Source organism: Ascaphus truei, unplaced genomic scaffold (genome assembly GCF_040206685.1).
Source record: "Ascaphus truei isolate aAscTru1 unplaced genomic scaffold, aAscTru1.hap1 HAP1_SCAFFOLD_491, whole genome shotgun sequence".
Classification (NCBI taxonomy): Eukaryota; Metazoa; Chordata; class Amphibia; order Anura; family Ascaphidae; genus Ascaphus; species Ascaphus truei.
In genome coordinates, this window is record NW_027456822.1 from 179083 (window position 1) to 193209 (window position 14127).

At 62.5% G+C, this 14127-nt stretch overlaps 1 protein-coding gene across 1 annotated transcript in view; it reads left to right on the forward strand.

The window, feature by feature from the left end:
• The window catches only part of LOC142484976 (ras/Rap GTPase-activating protein SynGAP-like), a 184737-nt gene extending 175434 nt beyond the window's left edge, over positions 1–9303 (forward strand). The window contains exon 3 of the mRNA XM_075584217.1: positions 9175–9303. Coding sequence (XP_075440332.1) covers positions 9175–9303 — 129 coding nt within the window. The remainder of the gene's footprint in view (positions 1–9174) is intronic.
• Positions 9304–14127: the final 4824 nt, after the last annotated feature.

Genomic DNA, 14127 nt, shown 5'->3' on the forward strand with positions numbered 1-14127 from the left:
GAGAGGGGATTACAGGGAGGTGACCCCACATGCAGTGTCCCTGTGCCAGGCAGGCAGTGTATGGGGGGGGGGGGAGAGGGGATTACAGGGAGGTGACCCCACATGCAGTGTCCCTGTGCCAGGCAGGCAGTATATGGGGGGGGGGGGGAGAGGGGATTACAGGGAGGTGACCCCACATGCAGTGTCCCTGTGCCAGGCAGGCAGTATATGGGGGGGGGGGGGAGAGGGGATTACAGGGAGGTGACCCCACATGCAGTGTCCCTGTGCCAGGCAGGCAATATATGGGGGGGGGGGGGAGAGGGGATTACAGGGAGGTGACCCCACATGCAGTGTCCCTGTGCCAGGCAGGCAGTATATGGGGGGGGGGAGGGAGAGGGGATTACAGGGAGGTGACCCCACATGCATTGTCCCTGTGCCAGGCAGGCAGTATATGGGGGAGGGGGGAGAGGGGATTACAGGGAGGTGACCCCACATGCAGTGTCCCTGTGCCAGGCAGGCAGTATATGGGGGGGGGGGGGAGGGGATTACAGGGAGGTGACCCCACATGCAGTGTCCCTGTGCCAGGCAGGCAGTATATGGGGGGGGGGGATTACAGTGAGGTGACGCCACATGCAGTGTCCCTGTGCCAGGCAGGCAGTATATGGGGGGGGGGGGAGAGGGGATTACAGGGAGGTGACCCCACATGCAGTGTCCCTGTGCCAGGCAGGCAGTATATGGGGGAGGGGGGGAGAGGGGATTACAGGGAGGTAACCCCACATGCAGTGTCCCTGTGCCAGGCAGGCAGTATATGGGGGGGGGGGGGGAGATGGGATTACAGGGAGGTGACCCCACATGCAGTGTCCCTGTGCCAGGCAGGCAGTATATGGGGGGGGGGGAGGGGATTACAGGGAGGTGACCCCACATGCAGTGTCCCTGTGCCAGGCAGGCAGTATATGGGGGGGGGGGGGAGAGGGGATTACAGGGAGGTGACCCCACATGCAGTGTCCCTGTGCCAGGCAGGCAGTATATGGGGGAGGGGGGAGAGGGGATTACAGGGAGGTGACCCCACATGCAGTGTCCCTGTGCCAGGCAGGCAGTATATGGGGGGGGGGGGGAGAGGGGATTACAGGGAGGTGACCCCACATGCAGTGTCCCTGTGCCAGGCAGGCAGTATATGGGGGGGGGGGAGAGGGGATTACAGGGAGGTGACCCCACATGCAGTGTCCCTGTGCCAGGTAGGCAGTATATGGGGGGGGGGGGAGAGGGGATTACAGGGAGGTGACGCCACATGCAGTGTCCCTGTGCCAGGCAGGCAGTATATGGGGGGGGGGGGGGGGAGAGGGGATTACAGGGAGGTGACCCCACATGCAGTGTCCCTGTGCCAGGCAGGCAGTATATGGGGGAGGGGGGGAGAGGGGATTACAGGGAGGTGACCCCACATGCAGTGTCCCTGTGCCAGGCAGGCAGTATATGGGGGGGGGGGGAGAGGGGATTACAGGGAGGTGACCCCACATGCAGTGTCCCTGTGCCAGGCAGGCAGTATATGGGGGGGGGGGGGGGGGGGGATTACAGGGAGGTGACCCCACATGCAGTGTCCCTGTGCCAGGCAGGCAGTATATGGGGGGGGGGGGAGAGGGGATTACAGGGAGGTGACCCCACATGCAGTGTCCCTGTGCCAGGCAGGCAGTATATGGGGGGGGGGGGAGGGGATTACAGGGAGGTGACCCCACATGCAGTGTCCCTGTGCCAGGCAGGCAGTATATGGGGGGGGGGGAGATTACAGGGAGGTGACCCCACATGCAGTGTCCCTGTGCCAGGCAGGCAGTATATGGGGGAGGGGGGAGAGGGGATTACAGGGAGGTGACCCCACATGCAGTGTCCCTGTGCCAGGCAGGCAGTATATGGGGGGGGCGGGGGGGGAGAGGGGATTACAGGGAGGTGACCCCACATGCAGTGTCCCTGTGCCAGGCAGGCAGTATATGGGGGGGGGGGGGGCGGGGAGAGGGGATTACAGGGAGGTGACCCCACATGCAGTGTCCCTGTGCCAGGCAGGCAGTATATGGGGGGGGGGGATTACAGGGAGGTGACCCCACATGCAGTGTCCCTGTGCCAGGCAGGCAGTATATGGGGGGGGGGGGGGATTACAGGGAGGTGACCCCACATGCAGTGTCCCTGTGCCAGGCAGGCAGTATATGGGGGGGGGGGGGAGAGGGGATTACAGGGAGGTGACCCCACATGCAGTGTCCCTGTGCCAGGCAGGCAGTATATGGGGGGGGGGAGAGGGGATTACAGGGAGGTGACCCCACATGCAGTGTCCCTGTGCCAGGCAGGCAGTATATGGGGGGGGGGGAGGGGAGAGGGGATTACAGGGAGGTGACCCCACATGCAGTGTCCCTGTGCCAGGCAGGCAGTATATGGGGGGGGGGGAGAGGGGATTACAGGGAGGTGACCCCACATGCAGTGTCCTTGTGCCAGGCAGGCAGTATATGGGGGGGGGAGGGGATTACAGGGAGGTGACCCCACATACAGTGTCCCTGTGCCAGGCAGGCAGTATATGGGGGGGGGGGGGAGGGGATTACAGGGAGGTGACCCCACATGCAGTGTCCCTGTGCCAGGCAGGCAGTATATGGGGGGGGGGGGGGGGGAGAGGGGATTACAGGGAGTTGACCCCACATGCAGTGTCCCTGTGCCAGGCAGGCAATATATGGGGGGGGGGGAGGGGAGAGGGGATTACAGGGAGGTGACCCCACATGCAGTGTCCCTGTGCCAGGCAGGCAATATATGGGGGGGTGGGGGAGGGGGAGAGGGGATTACAAGGAGGTCACCCTACATGCAGTGTCCCTGTGCCAGACAGGCAGTATATGGGGGGGGGGGGGATAACAGGGAGGTGACCCCACATGCAGTGTCCCTGTGCCTGGCAGGCAGTATATGGGGGGGGGGGGGAGAGGGGATTACAGGGAAGTGACCCCACATGCAGTGTCCCTGTGCCAGGCAGGCAGTATATGGGGGGGGGGGAGAGGGGATTACAGGGAGGTGACCCCACATGCAGTATCCCTGTGCCAGGCAGGCAGTATATGGGGGGGGGGGAGAGGGGATTACAGGGAGGTGACCCCACATGCAGTGTCCCTGTGCCAGGCAGGCAGTATATGGGGGGGGGGGGGGGGGGAGAGGGGATTACAGGGAGGTGACGCCACATGCAGTGTCCCTGTGCCAGGCAGGCAGTATATGGGGGGGAGGGGAGAGGGGATTACAGGGAGGTGACCCCACATGCAGTGTCCCTGTGCCAGGCAGGCAGTATATGGGGGGGGGGGAGAGAGGATTACAGGGAGGTGACCCCACATGCAGTGTCCCTGTGCCAGGCAGGCAGTATATGGGGGAGGGAGGAGAGGGGATTACAGGGAGGTGACCCCACATGCAGTGTCCCTGTGCCAGGCAGGCAGTATATGGGGGGGGGGGGGGGAGAGGGGATTACAGGGAGGTGACCCCACATGCAGTGTCCCTGTGCCAGGCAGGCAGTATATGGGGGGGGGGGAGGGGATTACAGGGAGGTGACCCCACATGCAGTGTCCCTGTGCCAGGCAGGCAGTATATGGGGGAGGGGGGAGAGGGGATTACAGGGAGGTGACCCCACATGCAGTGTCCCTGTGCCAGGCAGGCAGTATATGGGGGGGGAGGGGATTACAGGGAGGTGACCCCACATGCAGTGTCCCTGTGCCAGGCAGGCAGTATATGGGGGGGGGGGGGGAGAGGGGATTACAGGGAGGTGACCCCACATGCAGTGTCCCTGTGCCAGGCAGGCAGTATATGGGGGGGGGGGGGAGAGGGGATTACAGGGAGGTGACCCCACATGCAGTGTCCCTGTGCCAGGCAGGCAGTATATGGGGGAGGGGGGGGGAGGGGATTACAGGGAGGTGACCCCACATGCAGTGTCCCTGTGCCAGGCAGGCAGTATATGGGGGGGGGGGGAGAGGGGATTACAGGGAGGTGACCCCACATGCAGTGTCCCTGTGCCAGGCAGGCAGTATATGGGGGGGGGGGGGAGGGGAGAGGGGATTACAGGGAGGTGACCCCACATGCAGTGTCCCTGTGCCAGGCAGGCAGTATATGTGGGGGGGAGAGGGGATTACGGGGAGGTGACCCCACATGCAGTGTCCCTGTGCCAGGCAGGCAGTATATGGGGGGGGGGGGGGGGGAGATTACAGGGAGGTGACCCCACATGCAGTGTCCCTGTGCCAGGCAGGCAGTATATGGGGGAGGGGGGAGAGGGGATTACAGGGAGGTGACCCCACATGCAGTGTCCCTGTGCCAGGCAAGCCGTATATGGGGGGGGGGGAGAGGGGATTACAGGGAGGTGACCCCACATGCAGTGTCCCTGTGCTAGGCAGGCAGTATATGGGGGGGGGGGGGGGGGAGAGGGGATTACATGGAGGTGACCCCACATGCAGTGTCCCTGTGCCAGGCAGGCAATATATGGGGGGGGGGGGAGAGGGGATTACAGGGAGGTGACCCCACATGCAGTGTCCCTGTGCCAGGCAGGCAGTATATGGGGGAGGGAGGAGAGGGGATTACAGGGAGGTGACCCCACATGCAGTGTCCCTGTGCCAGGCAGGCAGTATATGGGGGGGGGGGAGAGGGGATTACAGGGAGGTGACCCCACATGCAGTGTCCCTGTGCCAGGCAGGCAGTATATGGGGGGGGGGAGGGGATTACAGGGAGGTGACCCCACATGCAGTGTCCCTGTGCCAGGCAGGCAGTATATGGGGGAGGGGGGAGAGGGGATTACAGGGAGGTGACCCCACATGCAGTGTCCCTGTGCCAGGCAGGCAGTATATGGGGGGGGGAGGGGATTACAGGGAGGTGACCCCACATGCAGTGTCCCTGTGCCAGGCAGGCAGTATATGGGGGGGGGGGGGGGAGAGGGGATTACAGGGAGGTGACCCCACATGCAGTGTCCCTGTGCCAGGCAGGCAGTATATGGGGGGGGGGGAGAGGGGATTACAGGGAGGTGACCCCACATGCAGTGTCCCTGTGCCAGGCAGGCAGTATATGGGGGGGGGGGGGGAGGGGATTACAGGGAGGTGACCCCACATGCAGTGTCCCTGTGCCAGGCAGGCAGTATATGGGGGGGGGGGGAGAGGGGATTACAGGGAGGTGACCCCACATGCAGTGTCCCTGTGCCAGGCAGGCAGTATATGGGGGGGGGGGGGGAGGGGAGAGGGGATTACAGGGAGGTGACCCCACATGCAGTGTCCCTGTGCCAGGCAGGCAGTATATGTGGGGGGGAGAGGGGATTACAGGGAGGTGACCCCACATGCAGTGTCCCTGTGCCAGGCAGGCAGTATATGGGGGGGGGGGGGGAGATTACAGGGAGGTGACCCCACATGCAGTGTCCCTGTGCCAGGCAGGCAGTATATGGGGGAGGGGGGAGAGGGGATTACAGGGAGGTGACCCCACATGCAGTGTCCCTGTGCCAGGCAAGCCGTATATGGGGGGGGGGAGAGGGGATTACAGGGAGGTGACCCCACATGCAGTGTCCCTGTGCTAGGCAGGCAGTATATGGGGGGGGGGGGGGAGAGGGGATTACATGGAGGTGACCCCACATGCAGTGTCCCTGTGCCAGGCAGGCAATATATGGGGGGGGGAGAGGGGATTACAGGGAGGTGACCCCACATGCAGTGTCCCTGTGCCAGGCAGGTAGTATATGGGGGGGGGGGGGAGAGGGGATTTCAGGGAGGTGACCCCACATGCAGTGTCCCTGTGCCAGGCAGGCAGTATATGGGGGGGGGGGGGAGAGGGGATTACAGGGAGGTGACCCCACATGCAGTGTCCCTGTGCCAGGCAGGCAGTATATGGGGGGGGGGGGGATTACAGGGAGGTGACGCCACATGCAGTGTCCCTGTGCCAGGCAGGCAGTATATGGGGGGGGGGGGGGAGAGGGGATTACAGGGAGGTGACCCCACATGCAGTGTCCCTGTGCCAGGCAGGCAGTATATGGGGGGGGAGAGGGGATTACAGGGAGGTGACCCCACATGCAGTGTCCCTGTGCCAGGCAGGCAGTATATGGGGGGGGGAGGGGATTACAGGGAGGTGACCCCACATGCAGTGTCCCTGTGCCAGGCAGGCAGTATATGGGGGGGGGAGAGGGGATTACAGGGAGGTGACCCCACATGCAGTGTCCCTGTGCCAGGCAGGCAGTATATGGAGGGGGGGGGGGGGGAGAGTGGATTACAGGGAGGTGACCCCACATGCAGTGTCCCTGTGCCAGGCAGGCAGTATATGGGTGGGGGGAGAGGGGATTACAGGGAGGTGACCCCACATGCAGTGTCCCTGTGCCAGGCAGGCAGTATATGGGGGGGGGGGAGATTACAGGGAGGTGACCCCACATGCAGTGTCCCTGTGCCAGGCAGGCAGTATATGGGGGAGGGGGGAGAGGGGATTACAGGGAGGTGACCCCACATGCAGTGTCCCTGTGCCAGGCAGGCAGTATATGGGGGGGGGGGGGGGAGAGGGGATTACAGGGAGGTGACCCCACATGCAGTGTCCCTGTGCCAGGCAGGCAGTATATGGGGGGGGGGAGGGGATTACAGGGAGGTGACCCCACATGCAGTGTCCCTGTGCCAGGCAGGCAGTATATGGGGGGGGGGGGAGAGGGGATTACAGGGAGGAGACCCCACATGCAGTGTCCCTGTGCCAGGCAGGCAGTATATGTGGGGGGGGGGGGAGATTACAGGGAGGTGACCCCACATGCAGTGTCCCTGTGCCAGGCAGGCAGTATATGGGGGAGGGGGGAGAGGGGATTACAGGGAGGTGACCCCACATGCAGTGTCCCTGTGCCAGGCAGGCAGTCTATGGGGGGGGGGAGAGGGGATTACAGGGAGGTGACCCCACATGCAGTGTCCCTGTGCCAGGCAGGCAGTATATGGGGGGGGGGGGGGGATTACAGGGAGGTGACCCCACATGCAGTGTCCCTGTGCCAGGCAGGCAGTATATGGGGGGGGGGGAGAGGGGATTACAGGGAGGTGACCCCACATGCAGTGTCCCTGTGCCAGGCAGGCAGTATATGGGGGGGGGGGAGATTACAGGGAGGTGACCCCACATGCAGTGTCCCTGTGCCAGGCAGGCAGTATATGGGGGAGGGGGGAGAGTGGATTACAGGGAGGTGACCCCACATGCAGTGTCCCTGTGCCAGGCAAGCAGTATATGGGGGGGGGGGGGAGGGGATTACAGGGAGGTGACCCCACATGCAGTGTCCCTGTGCCAGGCAGGCAGTATATGGGGGGGGGAGAGAGGATTACATGGAGGTGACCCCACATGCAGTGTCCCTGTGCCAGGCAGGCAATATATGGGGGGGGGGGGGAGAGGGGATTACAGGGAGGTGACCCCACATGCAGTGTCCCTGTGCCAGGCAGGCAGTATATGGGGGGGGGGGAGGGGATTACAGGGAGGTGACCCCACATGCAGTGTCCCTGTGCTAGGCAGGCAGTATATGGGGAGGGGGGGAGAGGGGATTACAGGGAGGTGACCCCACATGCAGTGTCCCTGTGCTAGGCAGGCAGTCTATGGGGTGGGGGGGAGAGGGGATTACAGGGAGGTGACCCCACATGCAGTGTCCCTGTGCCAGGCAGGCAATATATGGGGGGGGGAGAGGGGATTACAGGGAGGTGACCCCACATGCAGTATCCCTGTGCCAGGCAGGCAGTATATGGGGGGGGGGGAGAGGGGATTACAGGGAGGTGACCCCACATGCAGTGTCCCTGTGCCAGGCAGGCAGTATATGGGGAGGGGGAGAGGGGATTACAGGGAGGTGACCCCACATGCAGTGTCCCTGTGCCAGGCAGGCAGTATATGGGGGGGGGGGGGGAGAGGGGATTACAGGGAGGTGACCCCACATGCAGTGTCCCTGTGCCAGGCAGGCAGTATATGGGGGGGGGGAGAGGGGATTACAGGGAGGTGACCCCACATGCAGTGTCCCTGTGCCAGGCAGGCAGTATATGGGGGGGGGGGGGAGAGGGGATTACAGGGAGGTGACCCCACATGCAGTGTCCCTGTGCCAGGCAGGCAGTATATGGGGGGGGAGAGGGGATTACAGGGAGGTGACCCCCACATGCAGTGTCCCTGTGCCAGGCAGGCAGTATATGGGGGGGGGGGGAAGGGGATTACAGGGAGGTGACCCCACATGCAGTGTCCCTGTTCCAGGCAGGCAGTATATGGGGGGGGGAGGGGATAACAGGGAGGTGACCCCACATGCAGTGTCCCTGTGCCAGACAGGCAGTATATGGGGGGGGGGGGGAGAGGGGATTACAGGGAGGTGACCCCACATGCAGTGTCCCTGTGCCAGGCAGGCAGTATATGGGGGGGGGAGAGGGGATTACAGGGAGGTGACCCCACATGCAGTGTCCCTGTGCCAGACAGGCAGTATATGGGGGGGGGGGGGGAGAGGGGATTACAGGGAGGTGACCCCACATGCAGTGTCCCTGTGTCAGGCAGGCAGTATATGGGGGGGGGGAGGGGATAACAGGGAGGTGACCCCACATGCAGTGTCCCTGTGCCAGGCAGGCAGTATATGGGGGGGGGGAGGGGATAACAGGGAGGTGACCCCACATGCAGTGTCCCTGTGCCAGGCAGGCAGTATATGGGGGGGGGAGGGGATAACAGGGAGGTGACCCCACATGCAGTGTCCCTGTGCCAGGCAGGCAGTATATGGGGGGGGGAGGGGATAACAGGGAGGTGACCCCACATGCAGTGTCCCTGTGCCAGGCAGGCAGTATATGGGGGGGGGGGGGGGGAGAGGGGATTACAGGGAGGTGACCCCACATGCAGTGTCCCTGTGCAAGGCAGGCAGTATATGGGGGGGGGAGGGGATTACAGGGAGGTGACCCCACATGCAGTGTCCCTGTGCCAGGCAGGCAGTATATGGGGGGGGGGAGGTGATTACAGGGAGGTGACCCCACATGCAGTGTCCCTGTGCCAGGCAGGCAGTATATGGGGGGGGGGGGGGGGGAGAGGGGATTACAGGGAGGTGACCCCACATGCAGTGTCCCTGTGCAAGGCAGGCAGTGTATGGGGGGGGGGAGTGAGGGAGAGGGGATTACAGGGAGGTGACCCCACATGCAGTGTCCCTGTGCCAGGCAGGCAGTATATGGGGGGGGGAGTGAGGGAGAGGGGATTACAGCCGTCCTCTTGTTTCCACCCCAGGTTCACCCGCTGTTGATTCGCGAGAAGAGAAGTGACCCAACCAGAACCAGAACCAAATTTCTGAGACGCACAGTCAGCGTTCCTGTGGAGGGGAAACATCCCGACGAGCACGGTACTGAGACCCGGTGACACACAGGCACACATGGTGACACCTCCCACCCCACAGTGACACACTGACACCTCCCACCCCGCAGTGACACACTGACACCTCCCACCCCACAGTGACACACTGACACCTCCCACCCCGCAGTGACACACTGACCCCTCCCACCCCGCAGTGACACACTGACACCCCCACCCCACAGTGACACACACTGACACCCCCCACCCCACAGTGACACACTTACACCCCCCACCCCACAGTGACACACTGACACCCCCACCCCACAGTGACACACTGACACCCCCACCCCACAGTGACACACTTACACCCCCACCCCGCAGTGACACACTGACACCCCCACCCCACAGTGACACACTGACACCCCCACCCCACAGTGACACACTGACACCCCCACCCCGCAGTGACACACTGACACCCCCACCCCGCAGTGACACACTGACACCCCCACCCCGCAGTGACACACTGACACCCCCACCCCACAGTGACACACTGACACCCCCACCCCACAGTGACACACTTACACCCCCCACCCCGCAGTGACACACTGACACCCCCCACCCCACCCTCACCCCACAGTGACACACAGTGACACCCCCCACCCCACAGTGACACACTTACACCCCTGACCCCGCAGTGACACACTGACACCCCCACCCCACAGTGACACACAGTGACACCCCCTCCCCGCAGTGACACACTGACACCCCCACCCGCAGTGACACACTGACACCCTCACCCCACAGTGACACACTGACACCCCCACCCGCAGTGACACACTTACACCCCCCACCCCACAGTGACACACAGTGACACCCCCACCCCACAGTGACACACACTGACACCCCCCACCCCACAGTGACACACTGACACCCCCCACCCCACAGTGACACACTGACACCCCCACCCCACAGTGACACAGTGACACCCCCCACCCCACAGTGACACACTGACACCCCTACCCCGCAGTGACACACAGTGACATCCTCACCCTGCAGTGACACACTGACACCCCCACCCGCAGTGACACACTGACACCCCTCACCCCGCAGTGACACACTGACACCCCCCACCCCGCAGTGACACACTGATACCTCCCACCCCACAGTGACACACTGCCACCCCCACCCCACAGTGACACACGACACCCCAACCCCGCAGTGACACACAGTGACACCCTCACCCCACAGTGACACACTGACACCCCCACCCCACAGTGACACACAGTGACACCCCCAACCCCACAGTGACACACAGTGACACCCCCACCCCACAGTGACATACTGACACCCCCCACCCCACAGTGACACACTGACACCCCCCACCCCACAGTGACACACTGACACCCCCACCCCACAGTGACACACTGACACCCCCCACCCCACAGTGACACACTGACACCCCCACCCCACAGTGACACACTGACACCACCACCCCGCAGTGACACACAGTTACACCCTCACCCTGCAGTGATACACTGACACCCCCACCCGCATTGACACACAGACACCCCCTATCCCCCAGTGACACACTGACACCCCCACCCGCAGTGACACACAGTGACACACCCCACCCCACAGTGACACACTGACACCCCCCACCCCACAGTGACACACTGACACCCTCACCCCGCAGTGACACACTGACACCCCCTATCCCGCAGTGACACACTGACACCCCCACCCGCAGTGACACACAGTGACACACCCCACCCCACAGTGACACACTGACACCCCCCACCCCACAGTGACACACTGACACCCTCACCCCGCAGTGACACACTGACACCCTCACCCCGCAGTGACACATTGACATCCCCCACCCCGCAGTGACACACTGACACCCCCCCACCCCACAGTGACACACTGACACCCTCACCCCGCAGTGACACACTGACACCCCCCACCCCGCAGTGATACACTGACAACCCCACCCCACAGTGACACACTGACACCCCCCACCCCACAGTGACACACTGACACCCCCACCCCACAGTGACACACTGACACCCCCACCCCACAGTGACACACTGACACCCCCACCCCCCCACCCCGCAGTGACACACAGTGACACCCCCACCCCACAGTGACACACTGTCACCCCCACCCACAGTGACACACTTACACCCCCACCCCACAGTGACACAGTGACATCCCACCCCGCAGTGACACACTGACACACCCACCCGCAGTGACACACAGTGACACACCCCCACCCCGCAGTGACACACTTACACCCCCACCCCACAGTGACACACTGACACTCCCACCCCACAGTGACACACTGACACCCCCCACCCCACAGTGACACACTGACACCCTCACCCCGCAGTGACACACTGACACCCCCTATCCCGCAGTGACACACTGACACGCCCACCCGCAGTGACACACAGTGACACACCCCACCCAGCAGTGACACACTGACACCGCCACCCCACAGTGACACACTGACACCCCCACCCCACAGTGACACACACTGACACCCTCACCCCACAGTGACACACTGACACCCCCCACCCCGCAGTGACACACTGACACCCCCCACCCCACAGTGACACACTGACACCCCCCACCCCACAGTGACACACTGACACCCCCCACCACACAGTGACACACTGACACCCCCACCCCACAGTGACACACTGACACCCCTACCCCACAGTGACACACTGACACACCCCACCCCGCAGTGACACACTGACACCCCCCACCCCACAGTGACACACTGACACCCCCACCCCACAGTGACACACTGACACCCCCCACCCCACAGTGACACACTGACACCCCCCACCCCACAGTGACACACTGACACCCCCCACCACACAGTGACACACTGACACCCCCACCCCACAGTGACACACAGTTACACCACCACCCCGCAGTGACACACTGACATCCCATCCCGCAGTGACACAATGACACCCCCACCCCACAGTGACACACTGACACCCCCACCCCACAGTGACACACTGACACCCCCACCCCACAGTGACACACAGTGACATCCCCACCCCGCAGTGACACACTGACACCCCCACCCCGCAGTGACACACTGACACCCCCACCCCGCAGTGACACACTGACACCCCCCACCCCACAGTGACACAGTGACACCCCCACCCCGCAGTGACACACTGACACCCCCCACCCCACAGTGACACACTGACACCCCCCACCCCACAGTGACACACTGACACCCCCCACCCCACAGTGACACACTGACACCCCCACCCCACAGTGACACACTGACACCCCCCCACAGTGACACACTGACACCCCCCACCCCACAGTGACACACTGACACCCCCACCCCGCAGTGACACACTGACACCCACCACCAAACAGTGACACACTGACACCCCCCACCCCACAGTGACACACTGACACCCTCACCCCACAGTGACACACTGACACCCCCCACCCAACAGTGACACATTGACACCCCTCACCCCGCAGTGACACACTGACACCCCTCACCCCGCAGTGACACACTGACACCCCCACCCCAGAGTGACACCCCCCACCCCGCAGTGACACACTTACACCCCCACCCCACAGTGACACACACTGACACCCCCACCCCACAGTTACACACTGACACCCTCACCCCACAGTGACACACTGACAACCCCCACCCACAGTGACACACTGACACCCCCCACCCGCATTGACACACTGACATCCCCCACCCACAGTGACACACTGACACCCCCACCCCGCAGTGACACACTGACACCCCCCACCCCACAGTGACACACTGACACCGCCACCCCACAGTGACACAGTGACACCCCCACCCGCAGTGACACACTGACACCCCCACCCCGCAGTGACACACTGACACCCACCACCAAACAGTGACACACTGACACCCCCCACCCCACAGTGACACACTGACACCCTCACCCCACAGTGACACACTGACACCCCCCACCCAACAGTGACACATTGACACCCCTCACCCCGCAGTGACACATTGACACCCCTCACCCCGCAGTGACACACTGACACCCCCACCCCACAGTGACACCCCCCACCCCGCAGTGACACACTTACACCCCCACCCCACAGTGACACACACTGACACCCCCACCCCACAGTTACACACTGACACCCTCACCCCACAGTGACACACTGACAACCCCCACCCACAGTGACACACTGACACCCCCCACCCCGCAGTGACACACTGACATCCCCCACCCACAGTGACATACTGACACCCCCACCCTGCAGTGACACACTGACACCCCCCACCCCACAGTGACACACTGACACCGCCACCCCACAGTGACACACTGACACCACTGATTTGGATCAGAACAATCGTCTGCAGAGTATCTGTCCCCGTCCAGATTATTTTCCTACGTAGGTAATGCGTGCACTGAGAAAAGATCACGCTGACACACGTTCAGTATGATAATGTCTGACTTTATTCCTACAGAGCCTGCGTTCATATACAGGGGCTATAGGGGAGGGGGTTTGTATGCAAAAAAGCTAGACAGCTCAATGATTCTTTGTTAGGTCTCAGTCCTTGTATGGTCTTGTTGTTATGATTTATGGTCTTGTTTTTGTAGATTTTCTTGGACACATCAGCATTTGAGGGGAATTCCTCGGTGCCATCTTCTTTACTTGAAGGGAGGGGTAGCTGCGGTAGCCATTTTGAGTAAGGAATCATAGCAAAGTATTAAAGATGAAGAAATAGGCATTTTATCCAATCCATCACAGTCCCCCCTTGAAATATCTATTTCTGAGTCTGTCCCTAGATGTATACTAACTCATCTGTCCAGATGTGCCTGGGAACTCTTTTGTGCTGTACGTTAGACG